The following is a 22,084-nucleotide window of genomic DNA, read 5'->3' on the forward strand; positions in this document are numbered from 1 at the left end:
CTGGAGTAGTCCTCATAATCAACAAGAGTCCGAAATGCAGTACTTGGGTGTGGTCTTAAAAACAACAGAATAATCTCGGTTCATTTCCAAGGCAAACCATTCAACATCACAGTAATTCAAGCCTATGCACCAACCACTGATGCAAAAGAAACTGAAGATGACTGGTTCTAAGACCTACCACACCTTCTAGAACCAACACCAAAAAAGGTCTTTTTCATCATAGGGGATTGGAATGCAAAAGGAAGTTAAGAGATACCCAAAATAACAGGCAAGTTTGGCCTTGGAGTACAAAGTGAATCAGGGTTAAAGCTAACAGCGTTTTGTCAAGAGAACATGCTGGTCACAGCAAATACCCTTTTCCAACAACACAAAAGAAGACTTGACACATGGACATCACCAGATAGTCAATACTGAAATCAGACTGATTATGTTCTTTGCAGCCAAAGACGGAGAAGCTCTATACGGTCAGCAAAAACAAAACCTGGAGCTGACTGTGGCTCAGATCATGAGCTCCTTATTGCAAAATTCAGGCTTAAATTAAAGAAAATAGGGAAAACCACTAGGCCATTGAGGTATGACCTAAATCAAATCCCTTATGATTTTACAGTGGAAGTGACAAATAGATTCAAGGGATTACACCTGATAGAGTGCCTGAAGAACTATGGACAGAGGTTTGCAACATTGTACAGGAGGTGGTGACCAAAACCATCCCAAAGAAAAAGAAATGCAAGAAAGCAAAGTGGTTGTCTGAGGAGGCTTTACAAACAGCTGAGGAAAGAAGAAAAGCAAAAGGTAAGGGAGAAAGGGAAATTTATACCCAACTGAATGCAGATAAATAGCTGTGAAAAGAAGAGAAGCAAAAAACAAAACAGAAAAGGAAAGATATACCCATTTGAATGTAGAGTTCCAAAGACTGACCAATACAATATTGTAAAGAAATTAGCCTCCAATTAAAACAAATAAATTTATATTAAAAAAAAAAACAAAGACTATCAAGGTGAGATGACAGTCTCAACGATCAGTGCAAAGAATAGATGAAAACAATAGAATGGGAAAGACTAGAGATCTCTCCGAGAAAATTAGAGAGATACCAAGGGAGCATTTCATGCAAAGATGGGCACAATAAAGGACAGAAATGGTATGGACCTAACAGAAGCAGAAGATATTAAGAAGAGGTGGCAAGAATACACAGAAGAACTGTACAAAAAATATCTTAATGACCCAGATAACCACAATGCTGTGATCACTCACCTAGAGCCAGACATCCTAGAATGTGAAGTCAAGAGGGCATTAGGAAACATCACTATGAACAAAGCTAGTGGAGGTGATGCAATTCCAGTTGAGCTATTTGAAATCCTGAAAGATGATGCTGTGAAAGTGCTGCACTCAATATGTCAGCAAATTTGGAAAACTCAGCAGTGGCCACAGGACTGGAAAAGGTCAGTTTTCATTCCAGTCCCAAAGAAAGGCAATGCCAAAGAATGTTCAAACTACCACACAGTTGTACTCATCTCACACACTAGTAAAGTAATGGTCAAAATCCTCCAAGCCAGGCTTCAGCAATACGTGAACTGTGAACTTCCAGATGTTCAAGAAAAGTTTTAGAAAAGGCAGAGGAATGAGAGATCAAATTGCCAACATCCGTTGGATCATTGAAAAAGCAAGAGTTCCAGAAAAACATCTATTTCTGCTTTATTGACTATGGCAAAGCCTTTGACTGTGTGGATCACAATAAACTGTGGAAAATTCTTCAAGAGAAGGGAATACCAGATCACCTGACCAGCCTCTTGAGAAATCTGTATGCAGGTCAGGAAACAACACTTAGAACTGGACATGGAACAACAGACTGGTTCCAAATAGGAAAAGGAGTACCTCAAGGCTGTATATTGTCATCCTGCTTATTTAACTTATATGCAGAGTATATCATGAGAAATGCTGGGCTGGATGAAGCACAAGCTGGAATCAAGATTGCTGGGGGAAATATCAATAATCTCAGATACGCAGATGACACCACCCTTAGGGCAGAAAGTAAAGAAGAACTAAAGAGCCTCATGATGAAAGTGAAAGAGGGAGAGTGAAAAAGTTGGCTTAAAGCTCAACATTCAGAAAACAAAGATCACGGCATCCGGTCCCATCACTTCATGGAAAATAGATGGGGAAACAGTGGAAACAGTGGCTGACTTTATTTTTTGGGGCTCCAAAATCACTGCAGATGGTGACTGCAGCCATGAAATTAAAAGACGCTTACTCCTCGGAAGGACAGTTATGACCAATCTAGAGAGGATATTCAAAAGCAGAGACATTACTTTGCCAACAAAAGTCCATCTAGTCAAGGCTATGGTTTTTCCAGTAGTCATGTATGGATGTGAGAGTTGGACTGTGAAGAAGGCTGAGCGCTGAAGAATTGATGCTTTTGAACTGTGGTGTTGGAGAAGACTCTTGAGAGTCCCTTGGAAAGCAAGGAGATTCAATCAGTACATCCTAAAGGAGATCAGTCCTGAGTGTTCATTAGAAGAACTGATGCTGAAGCTGAAACTCCAATACTTTGGCCACTTGATGCAAAGAACTGACTCATTTGAAAAGACCCTGATGCTGGGAAAGATTGAGGGCAGGAGGAGAAGGGGTCGACAGAGGATGAGATGGTTAGATGGCATCACCAACTCGATGGACATGAGTTTGGGTAAACTCTAGGAGCTGGTGATGGACAGGGAAGCCTGGGGTGCTGCAGTCCATGGGGTTGCAAAGAGTTGGACATGACTGAGTGACTGAACTGAAATGAACTGAATGCAGACTTCCAGAGAATAGCAAGGAGACATAAGAAGGCCTTCTTAAATGAACAGTTGAAAGAAACAGAGGAAAAATATAGAAATAGAAATAGAATGGGAATAACTAGAGATCTCTTCAAGAAAATTGTAGATATCAAGGGAACATTTTATGCAAGGACAGGCACAATAAAAGACAGAAATGGTAAGGACCTAATAGAAGCAGAAGAGATTAAGAAGATGTGGCAAGAATACACAGAAGAACTATATGAAAAAGATATTAATGACCCACAGTTAACCATGATGGTATGGTCACTTACCTAAAGCCAGACATCCCAGACTGCAAAGTCAAGAGGGCCTTAGGAAGCATGACTATGAACAAAGCTAGTGGAGGTGACAGCATTTCAGTTGAGCTATTTCAAATCCTAAAAGATGATGCTGTTGAAGTGCTGCACTCAGTATGTCAGCAAATTTGGAAAACTCAGCAGTGGCCACAGGACTGGAAAAGGTCAGTTTTCATTCCAATCCTAAAGAAGGGCAATGCCAAAGAATGTTCTAACTACCATACAATTGTGCTCATTTCATATGCTGGCATATGCTCAAAATCCTTCAATCTAGGCTTCAGCAGTATGTGAACCAAGAGTTTACAGAAGTAGAAGCTGGGTTTTGAAGAGGCAGGGGAACCAGAGATCAAATCACCAACATTTGCTGGGTCATGGAGAAAACAAGGGAGTTCCATAAAAATATCTGCTCTGCTTCAATGACTACACTAAAGCCTTTCACTGCATGGATCACAACAAAGTGTGGAAAACTCTTAAAGAGATGGGAATACCAGACCCCCTTGCCTGTCTCCTGAGAAACCTGTATGTGGGTCAAGAAGCAAGAGTTAGAACCAGACATAGAACAACTGACTGGGTCTTAACTGGGAAAGGAGTACAAGGCTGTATATTGTCACCTTGCTTATTTAACTTATATGCAGAGTACATCATGCAAAATGCTGGGTTGGATGAATCATAAGCTAGAATCAAGATTGCTGGGAGAAATATCAACAATGTCAGACGCAGATGACACCATTCTAACAGCAGAAAGTGAACAGCAACCAAGGGTGAAATAGGACAGTGAAAAAGCTGGCTTGAAACTCAACATTAAAAAAAACTAAGACCATGGCATCCAGTCCCATCGCTTCATGGCAAACAGATGGGGGAGAAAATGGAAGCAGTGACAGATTTTACTTTCCTGGGCTCCAAAATCACCGCAGACAAGTGACTGCAGCCATGAAATTAAAAGACATTTGTTCCTTGGAAGAAAAGCTATGACAAACCTAGACAGTGTCTTAAAAAGCAGAGACATCACTTTGCCAACAAAGGCCTGGATAGTCAAAGCTATGGTTTTTTCCAGCAGTCATGTATGGATGTGAGAGTTGGACCATAAAGAAGGCTCAACGCCAAAGAATCGATGCTTCCAAATTGTGGTGCTGGAGAAGACTCTTGAGAATCTCTTGGACTGCAAGGAGATCAAACCAGTCAGTCCTAAAGGAAATCAACCCTGAATATTCATTGGGATGACTGTTGCTGAAAGTGAAGCTCCAATTCTTTGGCCACCTGATGAGGAGAGCTGACTCACTGGAAAAGACCCTAATGCTGGTAAAGATTGAGGGCAGGAGAAGTGGGCGACAGAGAATGAAGTGGTTGGATGGCAACACTGACTCAATGGACATGAATTTGAGCAAATTCTGGGAGATAGTGGAAGACAGAGAAGCTTGGCGTGCTACAGTCCATGGGGTCTCAAAGAGTCAGACACGACTTAGTGAAGAAAAACAACAACAAAATGAAGGTGTTAATGAAATAGTAATTAGTGGTAACAGTTATTCAACATTGTTAATGTGCTTACTGCTACTGCATTGTACACTTAAAATAGTTAAAATGGCAACTTTTAATGTCTGTTTTACTATAACTTAAAAAACAATAATTAAAAATAAATGAAGAATGACTTTATGTTAAAAAGACATTGAAAAAATGGGCAATGCACCAAATTCACCAATAACATCTGCATTCGCTATAACCCGGTGATTCTACTAGGTATTTCCCTGGAGGAACTCTTCCCCATTCACAATGTGGTCTACATAGCAGCACTGTGTGTAAGGGCAGTAGAGTTGAAATCCAACTGTTCCTCAATAGAGGAATGGATAAGTAAACAATGAAACACAATGCAGCCATTAAAATCACTGAACTGGATCTCCACGTCATGCCACAGAATGATAAATACCTCCATTAGTGAAAAAGCAGAACTATGCTGATGCATAATTTTAAAACACAAAACTATACATGTTGCCTGGGATGTGTATAGCACTAATAAAAGTACAAAGCAACCACAGAGATGGTTCTGGTTGTTTCTGGAGACAAGACAAAGAAATGAGATGGTGGGCTTTAACTATATCATTAGCATTTTATTCCTTTTATTTAAAAAACAAAGAACAGATCCGAAGCAAATATGGCAAAATGTTAAACATCTGTTTAACTTGTCTATGACATTATTTCCTGTATGTCTGAAATGTTTCATAATTAAACATTTTAGTGGAAAAAAATCTTAGGTCTCTCTGAAATCCTATTTAATATAAGAATTGAGATAGGGATCCAAATTTATTTAATTCCAGATGGCTAACCCACTGTTTCTAAACTCCATGGAAAATGCACTTTTACCAAATTCTGTGCACACTGCTCCCACCAAGGAGGCACCTGGAAGATGGAACATCACCAGGCCAGCCCTGGAGTGGGGGATTCACTCAGTCACTAAAGCTATTAACTTGGGGGCCCATCAAAAGCTGAAAATGAGAAGCAGGCAGATAGGAATACCATCAATTTTCTGCCACCAAAACCTCCAGACTCCCCAGAAAATATGCTTTTTGTTCTAGTTACAGTAACAGCTCCCTACTCAGATCCCAGCCCTGCCCACGTTCTGCTCTCATTCCTTCTCCTATACCTCAACCTACTCTCCTTTCTACTAAGTCCACCCAGCATGTAAACCTGCTCCTACCTTAACACGTGAAACAACAAGCACAAAGTCCCACCTTCCCAAGCCCACACCCGTCCCCTTCAAGTCCAGACTTCTTCAAAGACTTCCACTTCCTCACCACGGTGCTCAACACCTCAGCTTCACCAGCCCCCTGAAACTGCTCTGCAGGAAACCGCCAACGACCTCTGGCATGGAGTCCAACCAAGGACTGGCCAGGGGAGGCTGCGAACAGAGCACTTACCAATCTTCATCTGGCTCCCCTCCCTACCATCTGAATTTTTATTTCCATGTTTGTGTGTTGCTTTATTAAAATAACAATTCCTATGATCGCTCACAAGCAGTTTTTAATTCTCCACTTCCTTGAAGGTTCAGACGCAAGCAACACCACAGGCCAGTTCCTTCTCAAGACATGTCCTTTCTATGTTCTATGTCACCACAGTCTCCTTTCTGGCCCCTTCTTGGCAGAGACCCCTTCTGCCCAGGCCTTCAATGATGGCTTCCTTGAGCTCTGTTCCACTTTTCTGACTATATTCTGTCTCTTTGGGCGGGATTTCATCCATACCACAGCTTCAATTATAACCAGTAGGTTGATGGCTCCGAACACTCTGGGTTCAATTTAGATCTTTCTCCTGAGCTGTGAACCCAGAGATCCCAGAGCCTCCTCATATATATACATGGATGCCTATAGCCACTACAATCATCCTATTCAAAACCCAAACCAACATTTTCCTTTACCAAACCTACTGTTCTTCCCACTATACCCATCTTGGGAACGGAAACCACCATCTATCTAGTTGCTCAAGCCAGAGACCTGGGAATCTCACTCTGTTAATTTTGCCCCTTGAATCTCTCCAATAATTCAAATGTCTTCATCCCTGGGCCACCTTGTTTTCTCACCTGGATCACCGTGACCACCTCCTCACTGGTCTCCCAATCATTTGATTCGCTCCAGCCAGAGAACATCGATATTCTAGGAATCAGCAAACTAAGATGGACTGGAATGGGTGAATTTAACTCAGATGACCATTATATCTACTACTGTGGACAGGAATCCCTTAGAAAAAATGGAGTAGCCATCGTAGTTAACAAAAGAGTCCGAAATTCAGTACTTGGATGTAATCTCAAAAACAACAGAATGATCTCTGTTCGTTTCCAAGACAAACCATTCAATATCACAGTAATCCAAGTCTATGCTACAACCAGTAATGCTGAAGTCGAATGGTTCTATGAAGAACTACAAGACCTTCTAGAACTAACACCCCAAAAAGAATGTCCTTTTCATATAGGGGACTGGAATGCAAAAGTAGGAAGTCAAGAAAGGAGTAACAGGCAAATTTGTCCTTGGAGTACAGAATGAAGAAGGGGAAAGGCTAGTAGAGTTCTGCCAAGAGAACGCACGGGTCATAGCAAACACCCTCTTCCAACAACACAAGAGAAGACTCTACACATGGACATCACCAGATGGTCAACACCGAAATCATACTGATTATATTCTTTGTAGCCAAAGATGGAGAAGCTCTATACAGTTAGCAAAAACAAGACTGGGAGCAGACTGTGGCTCAGATCAAGAACTCCTTATTGCCAAATTCAGACTTAAATTGAAGAAAGTAGGGAAAACCACTAGACCATTCAGGTATGACCTAAATCAAATCCCTTATGACTACACAGTGGAAGTGAGAAATAGATTTAAAGGTCTAGATCTGATAGACAGAGTGTCTGATGAACTATGGATGGAGGTTCATGACATTGTACAGGAGACAGGGATCAAGACCATCCCAAGAAAATGAAATGCAAAAAAGCAAAATGGCTGTCTGAAGAAGCCTTACAAATAGCTGTGAAAAGAAAAGAAGCCAAAAGCAAAGGAGAAAAGGAAAGATATACCCATTTGAATGCAGAGTTCCAAAGAATAGCAAGGAGAGATAAGAAAGCCTTCCTCAGCAATCAATACAAAGAAATAGAGGAAAACAATAGAATGGGAAAGACTAGAGAACTCAAGAAAATTAGAGATACCAAGGGAACATTTCATGCAAAGGTAGGCACAGAAATGGTATGGACCTAACAGAAGCAGAAGATATTAAGAAGAGGTGGCAAGAATACACAGAAGAACTGTACAAAAAAGATCTTCATGACTGAGATAATCATGATGGTGTGATCACTCACACTCACCTAGAGCCAGACATCCTGGAATGTGAAGTCAAGTGGGTCTTAGGAAGCATCACCACGAACAAAGCTAGTGGAGGTGATGGAATTCCAGTTAAGCTATTTCAAATCCTAAAAGATGATGCTGTGAACATGCTGCATTCAGTATGTCAGCAAATTTGGAAAACTCAGCAGTGGCCACAGGACTGGAAAAGGTCAGTTTTCATTCCAATCCCAAAGAAAGGCAATGCCAAAGAATGTTTAAACTACCACACAATTGCACTCATCTCACACGCTAGTAAAGTAATGCTCAAAATTCTCCAACCCAGGCTTTAGCAATATGTGAACCGTGAACTTCCAGATGTTCAAGCTGGTTTTAGAAAAGGCAGAGGAGCCAGAGATCAAATTGTCAAAATCCGCTGGATCATCGAAAAAGCAAGAGAGTTCTAGAAAAACATCTACTTCTGCTTTATTGATTATGCCAAAGCCTTTGACTGTTTGGATCACAATAAACTGGAAAATTCTGAAAGAGATGGGAATACCAGACACCTGACCTGCCTCTTGAGAAACCTATATGCAGGTTCAGGAAGCAACAGTTAGAACTGGACATGGAACAACAGACTGGTTCCAAATAGGAAAAGGAGTACATCAAGGCTGTATATTGTCATCCTGCTTATTTAACTTATATGCAGAGTACATCATGAGAAACGCTGGGCTGGATGAAGCACAAGATGGAATCAAGACTGCCAGGAGAAATATCAATAACCTCAGATATGCAGATGACACCACCCTTATGGTAGAAAGCAAAGAAGAACTAAAGAGCCTCTTGATGAAAATGAAAGAGGAAAGTGAAAAAGTTGGCTTAAAGCTCAACGTTCAGAAAACTCTGATCATGGCATCCAGTCCCATCACTTGATGGCAAATAGATGGGGAAACAGTGGCTGACTTTATTTTTTGGGGCTCCAAAATCACTGCAGATGGTGACTGCAGCCATGAAATTAAGACACTTGCTCCTTGGAAGGAAAGTTATGACCAACCTAGACAGCATATTAAAAAGCAGAGACATCACTTTGTCAACAAAGGTCCGTCTAGTCAAGGTTATGGTTTTTCCAGTGGTCATGTATGGATGTGAGAGTTGGACTATAAAGAAAGCTGAGCGTCGAAGAATTAATGCTTTTGAACTATGGTGTTAGAGAAAACTCTTGAGAGTCCCTTGGACTGCAAGGAGATCCAACCAATCCATTCTAAAGAAGATCAGTCCTGGGTGTTCATTGGAGGGACTGATGTTGAAGCTGAAACTCCACTACTTTGGCCACCTCATGTGAAGAGCTGACTCATTTGAAAAGACCCTGATGTTGGGAAAGATTGAGGGCAGGAGGAGAAGGGGACGACAGAGGATGAGATGGTTGGATGGCATCACTGAGTCAGTGGACATGGGTTTGGGTAGACTCCAGGAGTTGGTGATGGACAGGGAGGCCTGGCATGCTGCGGTTCATGGGGTTGCAAAGAGTCTGACATGACTGAGCGACTGAAGTGAACTGTGCCAGAGCGAGCCTTCAAAACCAACACTGAATTTGTCAGCATCTGCTCAAAAGATCGGGCTGGCAAAAAGTTCACTTGGGTTTTTCCTAGGACAGCTTATGGGAAAACCTGAATGAACTTTTTGGCCAACCCAATACTTCATTGGTTTCCCCTCATTTCTCAGATTGTCCAAACTCCTCAACACAGCTGCAGAGCTTAGCGTGATGTGTGACTTGTCCCCTAGCGACTGCCCAGCCTCACCTCTCGTAGTTCCCTCCAGTCAGTGCACAGCTATCAATCCCTCCCATCTCCAGGCCTTTTGAATTCCATGTGCCTTCCACCTGGAACACCCTCTCCTTCCCACTCCTCTACAGTGGCTGGACTAAGTCCTCATCCTTCTACTGCCAGTTCAAAGGTCACCTTCCCCAGAGGTCTCCCCTTGACCTGGGTTAGTTCTCTCATTGTATGTTCCCCTATGAAAAATACCTCACCCATCGCAGAGTCTGCCTATGTGCTGTGGCTGTTTGTATGTCTGTCTCCTGACAGCAGGACTAGGCCTCTCAGTCAGCATTTCCTCTCCAGCTGTCTATCATAGTGCTTGGCACAGGGCACATTGTCAGTAGCTATGAGGAAAATGAAGTCTTTGCCTTCAGTTCTCAGTGTTACTGAACATACAAACAAGTAAAGAAATATACAGAATACAATGAAGTAAGTGCTATAATAGATTAGATGTGTGTGTGGGTGCTGTGGATTGCTGTCGTCTGAATGTCTGTGTCTCCCTAAAATTTGTAGGTTGAAATCCTCATGCCCACTGTGACGGTATCAGGAGAGGGTCCTGTCAGAGATGCTTAGCTCATGAGGTTGGAGCCCTCATAAATGGGATTAATACTCTTATGAAAGAGACCCCACAGAGCTCCTTTGTGAGGATACAAGAAGTCTGTGACTGGAAGAGGGTCCTCACCCAACCTCACTGGCACCCCAGTCTCAGACTTCCAGCTTCCAGTACTTGAGAAATAAATTTCTGTTGTTTATAAGCTACCTAGCCTGTGGTAGTTTGTTATAGCAGCCCAAACAGGCTAAGATGTGGATATATGTGGACACGGATGTACTGATATATGGAGCACTGAAAGAACACAATGAACTTTCTGGGCTAGCCAAGAAAGGTCACAGAAAATACAGTGACATTTGAAATGGTTCATCATTCATTCCATTCATTCAGTGAATAATCTCTGGGCATCTACTTGGTGCCAGGCACTGTGGAAGACACTGAGGATACAGCAGAAAATAAGACAGTCAGATATTGTCCCTGACTTCCTGGAGCTTATTTTAGTGGGGATAGACAAAGAAATTAAACCCCCAAAATAAGCTAATTTCAGGAAATGACACATGCTTTGAAGAATGTAAAACACCATAGGAGTTTATCAGGATGAAGGCAGAAGGGTGTGTGTGTCTGTGTGCCTATGTCAGATCTCCCTGTGGAGGTGTCACAGGGATATATAATCTGAATGAGAGGATGGAGACAGCCATTCAGAGATCTCTAGGCAGAGGAAATAGACCCAATGGTTCAAAAGACAGGAAGAGGGACTTCCCTGGTGGTCCAGTGACAAGACTCTGTGCTCCCAATGCTGGGGGCCTGGGTTCAGTCCCTGGTTGGGAAAACTAGATCCCACATGTCAACTAAGATCCAGTGCAGCCAAATAAAAAAAAAGTTTTTAAAAAACAAACAACAACAAAAAATCAAAGGGCAGGAAGAACAGCAATGGGACAGAAACACAGTAAGATTTTATATCTCTAACCCAGACCCTGTCCTGGAATTCCAGAATTAAGAGAGCAAACTACCAACTGCCCATCACCACTGGGATATCTACTAGACATTTTGACCTTCATATGTCCAACACCAGCCTACTTTCCTCCTCCACACCCGTTCCCTCCCACTTAACTAAATGACAATTCCATTTTTCCAGCTGCTCAAGCTAAAGGCCCTGGAATCATCATAGACTCCCTGTCACATCCAATCCTTCAACAACTTTTATTGGCTCTATCTTCAAAATCTATCCAGAATCTGGCTGCTTCCCCCTTCTCTGCTGCTACCACCCCAGTCTACTCTGAAGTATTTGGGTCTTATCCTTTGTGTCAGGCAGAATTATTGAAGGCTTGCCAGAACTCGGTAGAGAAGTGACACCTGCTCAGAGTGGTGTGTTAGAGCCAACTCAGGCCAGTTCACAAAAGCCAACTGGTAAGTTTTCAGAAATGTTGCACGATGACTGACGTCATAGTGATAGCATGAATTTGGCCATGGTGGGGATATTTATACCATGGATATTGGCAGACATTACACCTGGGCTTCCCCCTCCACCACCCCACCCTACCCGGGCGATCCTAGTGTCCCACACTTACCAGCACACAACTGCATGTGCAAATCTGTATTGCAGAAAGAGAACTCTTGTGTCCTGGCTCTCTACAGGTGTATATGTTTGTGAATACACATTAGAATCACCTGAGGAACTTGGCCTACCAGACAGCTGCCTGCCTGAATTCCTTTAAGTACCACAACATAAGGAAACTTTGTTAAGAGGCTGTTGGAGATGATGCAGGTGAGAAATGAAGGTATGAAGCATAGGAGAGGACAGCTGTGAGAGAAATACAGAAGTAGAATGAAGGAGCTTCGTTATCAGCTCTGATTCCTTTCCTCTACATCACTTCTCAGCTTGTAATCACAGGCTCATTTTTGTGATCCTTTAACCTCTGCCTTCCTCTCCCGCCTGCAGTCCAGGAGGGTAGGGGCTGCATGTCTGCCCCACTGCATCTCCAGAGCGGAGCCCCATACCGACACCAGCATGACCTCACTGCAGAGTCAGTAAGTGAAGAAAGGAGGACAAAGTGAAGAGTAAGAGTTAGTAATGAAACTCGTTCAGCTTAGGTGACAGAAAAGAGAAACACAGATAAAAGTGTGGTTGGTTGGTGGGAATGGAAATTGATATAACCACTCTGGAGAACAGTGTACGTGTGTGTTAAATCGCTTCAGTCATGTCCGACTCTGTGACCCCATGGACTGTAGCCCGCCAGGCTCCTCTATCTATGGAATTCTCCAGGCAAGAATACTGGACTGGGTTGCCATGTCCTCCTCCAGGGGATCTTCCCAACCCAGGGATGGAATCCAAGTCTCTTACATCTCCTTCATCGGCAGACAGGTTCTTTACCACTAGTGCCACCTGGGAAGCCCGGAGAACAGTACAGAGCTTCCTTAAAAAACTCAAACTACCATATGATGCAGCAATCCCACCACTGGGTATACACCCTGAGAAAACCACAATTCAAAAAGACATATGTACCCCAGTGTTCAGTGCAGCACTATTTACAACAGCCAGGACATGGAAGCAACCTAAACGTTCATCAACAGAAGAAGAGATAAAGAAAATGCGGTACATATACACAATGGAACATTAGCCATAAAGAGGAACAAAACTGGGTCATTTGTAGTGATGTGGATGAACCTAGATTCTGTTATATAGAGTGAAGTCAGAAAGAGAAAAACAATTATCATATATTAATGTGTATATATGGAATCTAGAAAAATGGTACTGATGAACCTATTTGCAAGGCAGGAATAGAGATGCAGACACAGAGAGTGCACTTCCGGGCACAGTGGGGTAAGCAGTAGGTGGGATGAGTTAACCGAGTAGCACTGACAGGTATACACTTCCATGTGTCAAACAGGTAGCTAGTAGGAAGCTCCTGTATAGCACAGGGAGCTCAGTTCAGGGCTGTGATCATCTAGAGGAGTGGGATGTGGGGCGGGACACAGGAGGTTCAAGAGTGGGGGCATGTATGTACACATATAGCTGATTCATGCTGTTGTAGAGCAGAACCTAATACAACATTGTAAAGCAATTATACACCTATTAAAAAAAAAAAAACAGAAGTGCCTGTGAAAATTGAGGCAGTGACACAAAGCTGGAAATATGAGTCTTAAACTTAGGGTCTAGGGCCTGGTAGAGACACTCTTGACGATACCACACAATCCTGCCCTCTTCCCTTAGACTCTGAGTTGCCACTGTCGGAGTGTCAACTTCCCTCTCCCAAGACTCACCCGAACTTCAGCCTCCCGGGGCCTCCCATTGAGGTCGCACTTGGACCCATTGCCATAGGTCTGGCTGTGGTAGCGTTTCAGGCGATGCTGCTTGGAGGCCTGGGGAGGACATCAGGCATGAGGGAGGGATGTGAGAAAGACAGCAAGGAGGAAAAAAAAGAGCACTCTCTCCTAAGACGAAGCCCAGAGAAACACGCCAGTTAATCCTGACCCTCCCCTTCTCGACAGGGCTCTCAGTCTGCAGCCCAGACCCCTTTCTCTCCTGGTCCCACACTCCTGCCACCTTTGCTGTTTCATCATCCCAGTCGAAGGCCGATTGGTAGTAGCCGAGATAGAGGACTTCACCTTTGATCTCTGAATCTGCAAGAAAGAGAACAGTGAAGCATGGTTACCCTGTTCTCAGAGGACTGGGAGGGAAGGGAACTGGGGAGGCAGGTCACCTTCCATGACAGGTTTCTGAGGGCTTAGGGAAAACATAGGTGGAACTCACCTTCCATATGGTACTGCTGGATGTGGCGTCCATAACAGAATTCATATGTCCACCAGTCCTTGGTCTGACAATAAAAGAAAAAAGAACTGTCAGGGGGATGGAATGCAGACATCTCTTCTTGGAACCAAAATCTCTCCTGGCCCCAAAACACATAACCACTGATTTACTTCTCATCTCCTCCTTATTCTTAATCCTCCAGATTCTTGGTGAGGAGGGCTGTTTTTCTTCTATAAATTGGAGAGAGACCTCTACAGCCTAGTTGGTTTACTACTCTTCTCTTTCTAAATATTTTAAAAAATTTTTTTCTTTGTAAATATTTTTTTAATCCTTCTTTGTTGTCCATAAAGATAAAAAATCATGATATCCTGAAGCACTCAGACCAGGGAAACATGGAATATCAAAGTATTAATTGAACTTCCTTGTACTGTTTTAGCTACTGTGGATACAGCTGTGAACAAGATAAATTCTCTGATTTCACAGACTTACGTTCTAGTACTAGGATTCAGACCAAAAATCAACTGATAATTCAGTTAATAATTTCAGGTCATGAAAAGTGCCATGATGAAAAAAAAAACAGGACACTGGGCAGAGAGCGACAGGGAAAGGAGTGACTTAACCAGGAAAGTTTCTCTAGGGGAGTACCCCTACTGCCCCAGCCTGACCCTCTTTAAGCACCTCAATATTGGTTTAATCTTTATTCTGAGATTTTCTATCCTAACACTCCTCTATAATCAGCAAAGCATCATCATTGGTTACAGGATTCTTTGCTTCTTTCCTGTCTGTGCAATATGCCTGCTCCTTCAGTGGCCTTCTTAACTCCTACAGATACTCTGATCACTCCTCATTCACAGACACATTGTGAATAGATAACTAGTTCCCAAATAGATAACTAGTTTCCATGCCCTCCTTCCCTCTATCCCAGTTCCTTTCACCTTCAGCAGGCAGGGAGCATCTTTCATCGGGCTCAACAACTCAGGGATCCCAGGCCCTTGGTAAGCAGGTGTCTCCTCCTCCCTTTCACGCTGGAAGTGAATAGCTCCAGCTGGCAGGCGACATTCATAGCGCTGCTTGTACTTAGAGGAGACAATCACCACGTCCGAACCTTGGCTCTGGGAAAGAAGTGAGGGTCGGGGGACAGGGAGGCAAAGAGAGGTTTGGGATCAGGGAGAACAACGAGATCCCTCTTCACATAATGGGGAAGAGTCCAGTCAAGACAGAGTGAGCCACAAGTCCTCCAGCGGTGTTCAGCGGGTGAGGGGAGAGGGCACTCCCACTTTTTCACAGGGGAGGAGTCTGGGTGTTTCAATAGGGAACTGGGACCTGAAGTTGACAGAGGGAAGCCCCACCCCTCCCAGTCCCTGGCCCCAAGGGAATGGGTCTTTGACTACGATCCTCAGGAGTCCTCATAAAACCACTGCTTACTCTTCCCGATTCTCCTTAGGCTTCCGCCACAGACTCCACAGCTGCCCTTCTTCCTCTACCTTCTTCTCCTTCCCTTTCTGCCCAGGACCCTCGCCCCTCTACGCCTCCTCACCTGGCCTCCCATGACAGGCAACGGCAGTATCTCGATCCCATAACGCATCTCACTCAGCTCCTCCAGGTTCAGGCTCCCGACCCCGCCGGTCAGGGTTGCGGGTAACAGGAGCCCCAGAAGTAGCAGCCCCAACAGACTGGACAGCAGCGTTTCCGCCGCCATCTTTCGTTCCCCTTCTAATCCAGATCAATTCCTTCCGCCCTAAACCTGGCGGCGGCCTCATCCCGCCCATAACGTCCCAAGGTCTTATTGGCGAAACTTTCTGTCCCTCTCACGTGCCCTATTCCCATTTGTCAACGTAGCTCTAAAGCCCACGAGGAGGTGTATCACGACAATTAGCAAAATCACTCACTACGCGTGATTGGTTGAAGAGGCCAACCAATCACCAATGATATCGGATCCCCTCCTCCCCTCTCCCAGTTTCAGGGAGGCGCGGTCTACACGCCGGGCCCAGTTAAGCAGTTGTTTTGTTTTGTTTTTCTCTGTTTTAGCCCAGCTGTTGTACGCATTTCTGATTGCTTTTTAAGTCATTTTTTATATTGTGTCTGGCCGCCGCCAAGCGGATGTTTGAGGTGGATGGGTGCGTGCACACAATACTCTTGAAAGCTACTTAATACTTGTTACAAAACAAACAATTATTGTATAGTAGCATTCCTCTTTTCATAGATACATACAACTTTAGGGTGATCTGGTAATTTGTGTCAAAACCTTTCTGGACGATCCTGCAGTTGTCTTCCAATAAAAATTATCCTAAAGAAATAATGGGAACTTCCAGTTGAAAACTGGGAGCTGGAGAGCTGCGAGTGACAAACGTAGGTATTGTCTTCCAGGCCACGTAGGAACAAAGGGAAAGGAGACAGCAGCATTTCAGAAGCTAGAAAGCAAATGGAGGAATGGGAACTGATGAAGCAATCCTGAGAAATTGATTCCTAAACAAACATAAACAAGAGCATGACTATATCTTTGGAAAAACTTATCTGGAGACTCTGTCCCGCCCAACAGAGAAATCCCAAAGATATTTTCATCAGGGTTCTCTTAAAGAAATAAGATGAGGGAATCCTACATTTAAGTCCTTGGCCGAGAATCCTGCATTGCAGGGAGATTCTTCTCTATCTGAGCCGGCACACAATCTTTCCAAACAGTTTTTTGATAGCCTCACTCCAAAATATAAGCCGACGGTCAAGGATCATAAAACATTTAAGGAATGTCTTTAATATAAAAAGAAGAAAACAAAACAAGCAAGAAGAAGAAGAAGAGCAGCAACTCAGAGGAAACAAATTGCAAGGGAGAAAAAGGAACCGAAAATTAAACAAAGAAAAAACCATCAGTAAGAGCCTCAGAGAAATAATATATTGTGTGCATAAAATTATAGCAGGAGCAGGGCGGAGCGAGCATCGCAGACCTGGGACCAGCCTTTGATCGCGCAGTTCTCACCGCCTAGTTTGGGCGGGCCGAGGAGGGGACCTCCAACCGCGATCCCCGTGGGAGTGTGTTTTCCCTGTCCCATGGAGACCGCGCCTCCCTCGCCGGACCTGAGAGAGAAAAGAGCAAAGCTTGCAGAGGCTGCAGAGAGAAGACAGAAGGAGGCTGCATCTCGGAGTATTCTAAATGTTCAGTCTGTAGAAGAAAAGAGAAAGAAAAAGGAAAAAATAGAAAAAGAAATGGCTACATCTGAACCCCCACCAGAAGGTGGACTTAGATGGACAGTTTTATAAAGCATGAGTGTAAGAGTCTACTGCCAATTACTATACCTGCAATCAAGTGGACATCCTCAATTTAACTTCTTCTCTGGACAAATGAAGATTCAGACTTTGTAATTTTAGTGCTCTTAAGTGCAGTGCTTTTTCAAAACTGAATATTGAAAATTCTTTTGATTGTCAGACTTAGAAAATGGCCAGAACTTTCATTAAATACTTATTTTCCCTACATGTGCTCTTCTGCAGACAGTGGGTGATTTGCCATTTTTCAGTAGTTAGAACATGGACCTAAATTGTGAATATATATTTATATTGCATGGAAAAATTTTGCATACATCTCAAATATTCAAATTTTCACTTGTATTTCCCCTCCTTTATAAAGTGATCTAGCTATTTTTAATTTGCCACTTAACCTTATATCTCATTATTTCATTATATGTGAAGATTTTTGCTTAAACTTCCAGATGTTCAAGCTGGTTTTAGAAAAGGCAGAGAAACCAGAGATCAAATTGCCAACATCCGCTGGATCATCGAAAAAGCAAGAGAGTTCCAGAAAAACATCTATTTCTGCTTTATTGACTATGCCAAAGCCTTTGACTGTGTGGATCACACTAAACTGTGGAAAATTCTGAAAGAGATGGGAATACCAGACCACCTGACCTACCTCTTGAGAAACCTATATGCAGGTCAGGAAGCAACAGTTAGAACTGGACATGGAACAACAGACTGATTCCAAATAGGAAAGGAGTACGTCAAGGCTGTATATTGTCACCCTGCTTATTTAACTTCTATGCAGAGTACATCATGAGAAACGCTGGGCTGGAAGAAGCACAAGCTGGAATCAAGATTGCTGGGAGAAATATCAGTAACCTCAGATATGCCGATGACACCACCCTTATGGCAGAAAGTGAAGAGGAACTAAAGAGCCTCTTGATGAAAGTAAAAGTGGAGAGTGAAAAGTTGGCTTAAAGCTCAACATTCAGAAAACGAAGATCATGGCATCTGGTCCCATCACTACATGGGAAATAGATGGGGAAACAGTGGAAACAGTGTCAGACTTTATATTTTTGGGCTCCAAAATCACTGCAGATGGTGATTGCAGCCATGAAATTAAAAGATGCTTACTTCTTGGAAGGACAGTTATGACCAACCTAGATAGCACATTGAAAAGCAGAGACATTACTTTGTCAACAAAGGTCCATCTAGTCAAGGCTATGGTTTCTCCAGTGGTCATGTATGGATGTGAGACTTGGACTGTGAAGAAGGCTGAGCGCCTAAGAATTGATGCGTTTGAACTGTGGTGTTAGAGAAGACTCTTGAGAGTCCCTTGGACTGCAAGGAGATCCAACCAGTCCATTCTGAAGGAGATCAGTCCTGGGTGTTCTTTGGAAGGACTGATGCTAAAGCTGAAACTCCAGTACTTTGGCCACCTCATGCGAAGAGTTGACTCACTGGAAAAGACCCTGATGCTGGGAGGGATTGGGGGCAGGAGGAGAAGGGGACGACAGAGGATGAGACGGCTGGATGGCATCACCGACTCGATGGACATGAGTCTGAGTGAACTCCGGGAGTTGGTGATGGACAGGGAGGCCTGGCGTGCTGCGATTCAAGGGGTTGCAAAGAGTCGGACACGACTGAGAGACTGAACTGACTGACTGAGAGACTCAGTGCCTTTTGAACTGATCATCAGGGGAAATCTTGAAAAATTATTTGAAGGGCTTATATGAAGGAACACTGTAAATTTTTAAACTTACTAAGAAATTAATATTTCTGGAAAACATTAAACTTCTTATAATTTATTTTCTACCTCTGTAGCTTATAAAATTGACACACTCTGTTTTACATTATAATAAAGTTTTTCTTTAGCTTGCTTAATTTAAAATTATATATTGGTGATGCCATCAGAGGGCAGTGATGTACAATATACAGTATTAGATTAAACTCTATAAAGATCTTTGTAGTAATTGAATGAGTTAACCTAAGAATCTGGATGGGTTATACTTAGTGCTAATGTTGTTTGTCCAAATTTCATAGGTGTTTTTATTCTTTTGTATTTATTAAAGAATGATTATAAGATTTTTATAGATGTGAAATTGCCAAGTATGAATGTATGAAAGAAATATGTAAGTACTCTATTTAAAAAGTCTACTTTAAACAAAAATATTGCAAGGTAATTCTATGTGATGCATTGCCATAAACTTTTTAGATTTTTGTTCATTGGTAATATGTATTATAGAATTTTTTGTCTTTTGAGTTTTTAATATATAGTAAGCTCAAGTAGAAGAATTACTGCATTTTAATTTGGTTGCTATTTTGGATGATAAGGCCAAAGTCTGAGCCCTAAATTAGAATTTTCAGGTATAAGTGCAATAAGGATTATAAATTAAATAGACCAACTCACCTTATTTACAAAAAGGAAACTGGACTACTATCTTGCTTATCCCTCCTACAAATCTTGTTTTATATTGCAGTATATTATGTATTTTAATTTTAAAGAGTTTGAACTGTAATATAGATCTCTTGACTCCTCATTGGAAAAATCACTTTCTTTGATTATTGAATGAAATATTCTGTGACTATCCAGGCAAGATATGTAGTTAAAGACAGGTTCAATTTTCTTTATCCTTTAGAGAATTGGTAGTATGTTTGTTCATGAAAGATTGTGAAGTCATTGGATTATATTTTAGAAATAAAATTTTTTACTTAAAAAATTTACAACAGAAAGCTATTTTTTTTAAGGAAGCAATTTTTAAAAGCAGCTACTATTCAGATAAGAAAAAAGAGCTCTTGGAAATCAAAACCAATAAAAATAAAAATTCAATAGAAAGACTAGAGGATACAGTTGAACATTAATGGTTGGGAATCTGTCTGCCGATGCAGGAGACATGGCTTCAATCCCTGATCCGGGAAGATCCCACAAGCCTCAGAGCAACTAAGCCTGTGCACCACAACTCCTGATCCAGTGCTCTAGACCCTGGGGTCTGCAACAGGAGAAGGCACTCCAGTGAGAAGCCTGAGCATCACAGGCTACATCCCTCTCTTCACAGCTAGAGAAAGGTCATGCATGCAAAAGTGAAGACCCAGTGCAGCCATAAATAAACAAGTAAGTCTTTGAAAGAAAGATAGAAAATGAAATGTGGCCTACTTTAGGAGAAAATTAATAAAAAGTAAAGGATCAGTCCAGCAGGTCCAGCATCTGAATAGCGCATACGTGCGTGCTCAGTTGCTTCAGTTGTATCCAACTCTTTGCGACTCCCATGGACCACAGCCCAATCAGCTCCTCTGTCCAAGGAATTCTCCAGGCAAGAATACTAGAGCGGGTTGCCATTCCCTTGTCCAGGGGATCTTCCCAACCCAGAGATTGAATCTGGGTCTCCTGCGTCACAGGTGGATTCTTTTCCATCGAACCGCCAGGGAAGCCTCTCTGAATAGCGAGGGTTTCACAAAAAGAACAGAGACTCAGAAGGGAAGAAACAATCACCAAAATTATTTTAAAGTATTGTGTTATCCTAAAATGAAGAAAGTCTCTAAATTGGAAGGGCACACTGATAGCAAACCCACACCAAATCCTTCATCAAAGAATTTCAGAACACTGGACACAGACAAACAATTCTAAGAGCTTCCAGAGAAAAGGACAAGTTGCATACAAAGCTCAAGAATCAGAATAGCATTTGGCTTATCAAAACTCTGTAAGATAGAAGACAGTAGAGAATGGCTTCAAAATTTTGAAGGAAACTGTTTCCAACCTAGAATTCTATTAATACACACAGCCAAACTATAATCTAACTATGAGTCCAGAATAAAGACAATTTCAGACATGCAATTCAAAATACAGATATTCCATGCATTGTTCTTCAGAAAGTTAGGAGAGGGTTTATTACATCAAGACAAATAAATTAGTCAAAAGAGAGAAAGGTATGAAATCCATGAAACAGTATCCAGCACAAAAGAGAAAAAGGAATCCCCAAGGTGATGTTAAAGGGAGATTTCAAGTTGTAGGGCAAGACCAGAGATCAATTCATCAAGATTAGAGAAAATTCAGGATTCAGGAGTGATTTTTTTAAGAAATAAAGTTGATAGACTACCTAAGACATTGGAACTTACTGAAGAGACATTTGCTTAACCAGAGGAGAACCTGGGGATATATTAATGATAGGTACATAGAGGAGCCTAGTGGGACTACAATTCGTGGCACGTCAAAGAGTCAGACATTACTGAATGAACCCACGCACACACGTGTAGAAAGTTAAGGGGAAAAAAACACATTAATTCTTATGAAGATAAAAAGTTGTGCTAGAAAAGCTAACCAGACTTCTGTTTTCTTCAACACAGTTTGTTAACCTTACACTAAAGATGATTTAAAATGCTGAGTGAAATATAATTATCTTCCTTCTTAAAGCATGGATAAAGCCAACAAAACAGTAAAGAATTAACAGGCTAAAACCTAAATTAAGTCAGAAACCTAGAGAGGTATTCAAAACCCTGTAGTCACATTTGCTTGGAGGGCATTTGCCAAATTTGCAGAATTAAGCTTTGTTTTTTTAATGTATGTTTTGAACTCTTTTTTAAATTGAAGTATAGGTGATATACTTCACCTATATTGGAGGAGGAGCCTGGTAGGCTACAGTCCACGGGGTCACAAAGAGTCAGACATGGCTGAGCCACTTCACTTCACTTCATAGGTGATACACTAAATTATGTAAGTTACAGGCGTACAGTGTATTGACTCATAATTTTTAAAGGTTATACTCCATTTATAGTTATTATAAAGTATTGGTCATCTGCCCTGTGCTGTACAATATATCCCTGTAGCTTATTTTATGCCTAACAGTTTGTACT

The 22,084-nt window shown here is 42.2% G+C and overlaps 2 protein-coding genes across 3 annotated transcripts in view; one reads left to right on the top strand and one right to left on the bottom strand.

Moving 5' to 3' along the window:
• The window catches only part of OS9 (OS9 endoplasmic reticulum lectin), a 34,189-nt gene extending 18,463 nt beyond the window's left edge, over positions 1–15,726 (bottom strand). For both annotated transcript variants that reach the window (XM_086400284.1, XM_086400283.1), the window contains exons 1-5: positions 15,549–15,726; positions 14,947–15,123; positions 14,015–14,078; positions 13,808–13,884; positions 13,525–13,623 (exon numbers count right to left, since the gene is read on the bottom strand). In XM_086400284.1, the coding sequence (XP_086256410.1) occupies positions 13,525–13,623; positions 13,808–13,884; positions 14,015–14,078; positions 14,947–15,123; positions 15,549–15,710 (579 nt within the window). In that variant the 5' untranslated portion in view covers positions 15,711–15,726. The remainder of the gene's footprint in view (positions 1–13,524; positions 13,624–13,807; positions 13,885–14,014; positions 14,079–14,946; positions 15,124–15,548) is intronic.
• Positions 15,727–16,912: 1,186 nt separating this feature from the next.
• SVIP (small VCP interacting protein) lies at positions 16,913–19,303 on the top strand (the record flags this gene model as incomplete). The annotated part of the gene is made up of 1 exon (XM_086400302.1): positions 16,913–19,303. A coding segment is annotated over one exon (351 nt), but the record flags the coding sequence as incomplete, so codon positions are not given.
• Between the last annotated feature and the right edge of the window lie 2,781 nt (positions 19,304–22,084).

This window comes from Bos grunniens, chromosome 5, assembly GCF_055505025.1.
Source record: "Bos grunniens cultivar Pamir isolate PY7600 chromosome 5, Bosgru_T2T1.0, whole genome shotgun sequence".
NCBI lineage: Eukaryota > Metazoa > Chordata > Mammalia > Artiodactyla > Bovidae > Bos > Bos grunniens.